The sequence below is a fragment of the Diaphorina citri genome, unplaced genomic scaffold (genome assembly GCF_000475195.1).
Source record: "Diaphorina citri unplaced genomic scaffold, Diaci psyllid genome assembly version 1.1 scaffold2712, whole genome shotgun sequence".
Lineage (NCBI taxonomy): Eukaryota > Metazoa > Arthropoda > Insecta > Hemiptera > Psyllidae > Diaphorina > Diaphorina citri.
In genome coordinates this window covers 6,017-12,013 of record NW_007380129.1, presented here as the reverse complement: position 1 = coordinate 12,013, position 5,997 = coordinate 6,017, and the positions used below count along the sequence as shown (strand labels likewise).

General features: G+C 41.1%; 1 protein-coding gene across 1 annotated transcript; it reads left to right on the top strand.

Moving 5' to 3' along the window:
* The first annotated feature begins 802 nt into the window (after window positions 1-802).
* On the top strand, window positions 803-1,219 carry LOC108253714 (uncharacterized mitochondrial protein AtMg00860-like). The gene has a single exon (XM_017448188.1). The coding sequence runs from the start codon at window positions 803-805 to the stop codon at window positions 1,217-1,219; it is 417 nt and encodes a 138-aa protein (XP_017303677.1).
* Window positions 1,220-5,997: the final 4,778 nt, after the last annotated feature.

Sequence of the window (5,997 nt, the reverse complement as noted above, 5' to 3'; positions counted from 1 at the left end):
GGACGCGACTGTAACAATTTGGCAAAAATCGGATAATCACCCATCCAGATATTAACCAAAGTAATTGTTACTTAACCCTCATTTCGTGGAAAATGTTGAAAAGGTTGTGAACAAAATATCTCAAGAACCGTTTGTCGTAAAGCGATGAAATTTGGTATGCTATCCCAGTATGGTCCAAGGACGCGACTGTAACAATTTGGCAAAAATCGGATAATCACCCATCCAGATATTAACCAAAGTAATTGTTACTTAACCCTCATTTCGTGGAAAATGTTGAAAAGGTTGTGAACAAAATATCTCAAGAACCGTTTGTCGTAAAGCGATGAAATTTGGTATGCTATCCCAGTATGGTCCAAGGACGCGACTGTAACAATTTGGCAAAAATCGGATAATCACCCATCCAGATATTAACCAAAGTAATTGTTACTTAACCCTCATTTCGTGGAAAATGTTGAAAAGGTTGTGAACAAAATATCTCAAGAACCGTTTGTCGTAAAGCGATGAAATTTGGTATGCTATCCCAGTATGGTCCAAGGACGCGACTGTAACAATTTGGCAAAAATCGGATAATCACCCCTTACACTAGATAAAATTGGATTTCAGAATAATAATCCAAAACACCATTTTTTACTTTCCTTATCCTATAGGAAGGAAAGTAATGTAATCGGGTCAAATTTTCGATGGTCAGTTTTTAGTGTCAAAACACGTTTTGAGGTCCCTAGAGCCTAAATCCAAAGTTTCAGCCATTGGTCCGTGTGTGTGTCTGTCTGTGTGTCCGTCTGTGTGGACTACCGAAGGCTAAATGACGTCACTCGAAAGGACAGTTACCCCTTATCCCGTATTGACGACACTTTGGATACTCTTTCTACTGAGTCCAAAGAAGTGCAACCTCTTCTGTACCGAAGTCCAGTACCTGGGTCATGTTGTGTCTACCGAAGGAGTTAGTACTGACCCGAAGAAGATTGAAGCTGTCAAGTCTTGGCCCATTCCTAAAGACAAACACGAAGTGAGAAGTTTTCTTGGACTCGTGTCATACTACCGACGTTTCATCAAGGGATTTGCCGACATTGCCAGAAGTTTACATCGACTTACCGAGAAAGGCAAACCTTTTCTGTGGACCCAGGAATGTAACCTCAGCTTCGAGACATTAGTCGGAACTTTGCAAAGCACCGATTTTGCGCTACGCTGTAGCTGGAGAACCTTTTGTGTTGGACACTGATGCTAGTCAGTTTGCAATTGGAGCCGTGCTTAGCCAAGTGACTGATGGAATAAAAACACCAGTGGCCTATTTCAGCAAGGCCCTCTCGAAGCCTGAGCGGAATTATTGCGTAACTAGAAAAGAACTTTTTTTTTATTTTTTTTTTTAAGGCTTTATGGCAGGATTCTCACACAGTGAGCTCTTCCACCCAACCAAAGATAGGATAGTAAAAAGGGGAAAAAGAAGAAGATGAAGAGATAGATGAAGAAAATGAATAGAAGAAGAAGAAGAAGAAGAAGAAGAAAGAATAGATTTTAGACTTCAAGACTCTCATTATAATAATCTGCTATGAGAATCTTGAAGCTCTCAACACTGATGGCATTTCTAAGGACCACGGGCAAATCGTTCCACAAGCGCACCGTTCGCACATGGAACGAGTTGGAATATGCCAGTGTGCGATGAAGAGGAATCTCAAGCACCCTCGTGTTCTGAGACCTAGTCTGATATTGTCCCGCTTCAGAGAGAAACCCGAAAATGTCACGTAAGTATTGGGGCTTGAGTGTATTCAATACTTTGAACAAAAGAGTCAAAGCATGGATCTCTCGTCTTTGATTCAACTTCAGCCAGCCCAACTGAGCGTATGAATCAGTGAGATGATCAAATTTTCGGAGGTTGCACGTAAACCTCACACAGGCATTTTGAGCCATCTGTAAGCTCTGTCCAAGTTCCCCATTCAGACCACCGTATACAGTGTCACAATAGTCAAAATGAGGAAAAATCAAGGACTCAACAAGCTTGCGTTTTAATTCCATTGGGAAAAGTTTTTTAAACCTTCCCAAGGTATAAAGACAGTAAAACACTTTCTTCCGGAGATGGCTGATATGTGCACTAAAACTAAGTGAACTATCAATGACCACGCCCAGATTTCTGGCATCTTTGACTACAGGTATTTCCGTGCCATCCAGAAGAATAGGAGGAACGGAAATGGTTGGGAGAACAGTGTCACAATAGTCAAAATGAGGAAATATCAAGGACTCAACAAGCTTGCGTTTTAATTCCATTGGGAAAAGTTTTTTAAACCTTCCCAAGGTATAAAGACAGTAAAACTCTAAGTGAACTATCAATGACCACGCCCAGATTTCTGGCATCTTTGACTACAGGTATTTCCGCGCCATCCAGAAGAATAGGAGGAACGGAAATGGTTGGGAGAACAGATGAATGAAAGTGATCAGTACCAATTATCAAGGCTTTGGTCTTTGATGGATTAGGCTTCAAGAATAGCTTCCTAGCCCAATCTTGAAATTTTGCCAGCTCTCCATTCAACATCTGGATAGTTTCAGCAAGCTTCTCAGGTAAGCAGTGTACATATATCTGAATATCATCTGCATATGTATGATATTTACAGAATTGGAAAACATGCTGAATACCGGATATGTAAAGAGAGAAAAGCAATGGACCGGCAACTGAGCCTTGTGGGACACCAGAACTAATGTCTTTCCAATCGGATACTTGTCCATGTTGCTTTACACGTTGTCTTCGTCCTCTGAGATAACTCTCAATCCAAGACAGGGCTGAACTGGAGAACCGCATCCTCCCCAACATTGCCAACAACACATCGAAGTCCACGGAATCGAAAGCTTTGCTCATATCGAGCAGCACTAGTACAGTCACCTTCCTTGTATCAAGTGCCAGACGAATGTCATCTGTCACTTTGACAAGTGCAGTGGCCGTACTGTGCTGCTTTCGAAACCCCGATTGATAGGGATCCATAATATTGAAATATTCGATGTATTGCAGCATCTGAAGAGTCGCAATTCTTTCCAGTGCCTTGGATAACACCGGAAGTATCGCCACCGGCCGGTAGTCACCACAGGAAGCCGGGCTAACCACCTTATTCAGGGGTACAACCTCTGCAGAACACCAACTCGATGGAAACACTCCCGATGTTAAGGATTCATTGAAAACATGTGTAACAGCAGGCAATATATGAGGTAAAGACAGTTTCAACATTCTAATGTCCTCTGTAACTTCTTCAAAAGTAAAAGAAACCTCAGAAGGAATGTTGTAAGTATCTGCCTCTGATCGGATTGCTTGGAGAACTGATTCCTTAAGAACAGGGCATGGGCTTGCAACAACTGAAACGAAATAATTATTCAGTTCATCTAACTCGAAGATACCAGGAGGAGATGATTTCAAGTTTCCAATGCCGAGGAAATTCTTTCCTTTGTTACCTACAGTTGTTTTAGCAGTTGTTTCAGCGACAAAACACTTCCACAAGTACCTCTATGGACAACGTTTCCTGCTTCGTACCGATCATGCAGCGTTGAAATGGCTTCTGAACTTCAAGAATTCCGAGGGACAGGTGGTGGATTGAACTACACTGAGAGGCAAAATTAACCGGACGCTCGTATTTTTGGTTTTTCTCAAAGTGCTGTTCAGTGTTCAATTTTTTTCGGGAAAACCATCATTAATGTTATTTGTTGTAAGGTTTAAAACTTATTCCGCAACCGAAGTCAAAAGTAAGAAAGCAAATATGACGTGAACATCCGAGTCTCCCTCCCAAACAATATAGGCACAACCCAGCAGACAAGGGAAAGCCTTTAAGACACACCAAAGACACGGCCCGCAATTGGCCGTCACGAGCTTAATAGCGTTGTCAAGTCGTTTCATAACAAGAGGTAGAAAGGTAATAGAGAAGAAGAGAGCAGTCTTCTAAAGGAAGAAACAGGAAATTGTTTGAAAGTTACCCGGAGAAGACAGCCCAAGAATCCGGAAACTAAATAAGATATCTTATTAAAAGATAACAGGAAATATCCGGGGGAAGGTAGAATAGAGGTTTTAGAAAGGTTGAAAAGCCTGAACCCGATACTCCTGTCGTAAAAATCGTCTCGTCTAGAAGAAAAGGAACATAACAAGTAACGTACAGCCTGACCCAAAACCATCCAGGTTATGAAGAAGGTGCGTAGAAGAAGAGGAACTGGGTGAGAGAATGTGAAGAGACAGGGTTGGTTACGCACCTTAAAAAAGGGCCTGAGGAAAATGGTGAATCCGGTGTAAACACTAACGTCGGACGACGGCTTCTACCTAAAAAACTCCTACACACGGGTTTAAAGAAGGACTAGAGAGGCCTAAGGAAATAGGAAAAGAACAGAAAAAGTTACAAGAGAACGTTGAAAAAGGACCATAAGAAAGACACACAGAACGAGAATGAGAGAAATTAAATTTCATAACATATCAAAACCAAAAGAATACCTAGAAGAAACGACCACCAAGAACTAAGTAAGGAAAGACAATGATCAAGGTATTAATCCCTCTCCACCAGTAGAGGGATAAAACGAGGAGAAAACTGAGAGTGTAAAGACTACTTAAACTTAAAAAGACGGAAGGTGATAATACATCAGTTTACTAACAGAAAGAACGGAACTACCAAGGTCGGGACCATACAGACACATGACAAGGAACACGAACTTAAATAACAAACAAGGTAGTGTTCTATTAGTGCGCTGTCGTTTCAAGGTTGTCAGAGAGCAGGTAACGATAACCCTAACATCAGAAGGTAAAGAAGGGTAATTGGAAACGGTACCTAAGACGAAGGACGGCGGTGAGAGCGTTAACTTTAGAGGGTCCCTTATTGGTCTCAAAAGATAAAGCGAAGGAGCCTATCACAAAAACACTGTACATGCAGTATCTTTTGACCTAGAAATTTTGTACGGGTTCAAGATAGAAGTAAACCTCGTAATTTGTTGTTAATGACTTTTTTCACAGGGAAGAAGGAGTTCGAGCCTGACAGTAAAAAGAAAGTAACTACTTTAAGGTAGGAGAATACAACCGAGTGAAAAAGTACCACATGATTTTTCGGTTGGGGTCCGAGATCGAGAAAGACATCACCCCATGGTCTCCATATTGTCATTGTTCCAACAATAGTTTCCAAGCGAAGGGACTGGAAAGAAAAACCAAAGACAATTTCGGTCCATAAACTGAAAACACACATTCATAGAGAAGTTGTTCCAAGTCGAAGAAAAGGTAAATTTCGAGCATATAAAGGTTCAAGGTTTTTAGCATCAGGCATTTAACCGCGTCAAAGCTCAGGCTATAACCTGTAGGCCAAACGAAAGAATAAACTGAACATTTACCCAAACAACCCAAAAGCCTGTTCGTCCCATAACCCGGAAGGCCAGGATCACACTTTACTGCCCCGACGGAGTCGCTAGTGTGTGCGAAAAAACATTTTGACAAAGTCTATGAGACCACTGAACTAATTTTCATAGGATGAGGGACTCTGTCTGTCTAAAATCAAGAGAAGTCCAGTTAAGATGCGTCCCAATATGGCGGGGGCTTTGCCAGGGGTTGTCTTGAACCCCGGTAATGTGTGTTCGTACATTACAATGGCAGGGGGCCCTCGCACCTGGGCGGACAACTCTTAGCAGATCCCACGTACGTGTCAATGTCTGATTCGGGGGACACACGGGATCTGGCTTCCTGTCAAATGTTAAATTAAATTATTTTTCGATGTATTTGACTTGGGAGGAATCAGCGGTGTTAACATCTGTTAATACAGATGTCAAATCTGTTCCTCATTTTAGTCATTATCTCTTACTAACATGGATATACAAATTTTTATTTATTTTTTACTAAATAACTTTTTTTTTTTTTTTTTTTTCAACAACCCAAGATTAAAAATGGTCATCATTTAATTACAAGACACAAGAAAAGATTTCGGTGGACCAAGTTTTTACCACAATTTTATAACTCTTTTTTTCAATGCAATTATAAATAGAGGTCTTTGTACGTAAAAGTCG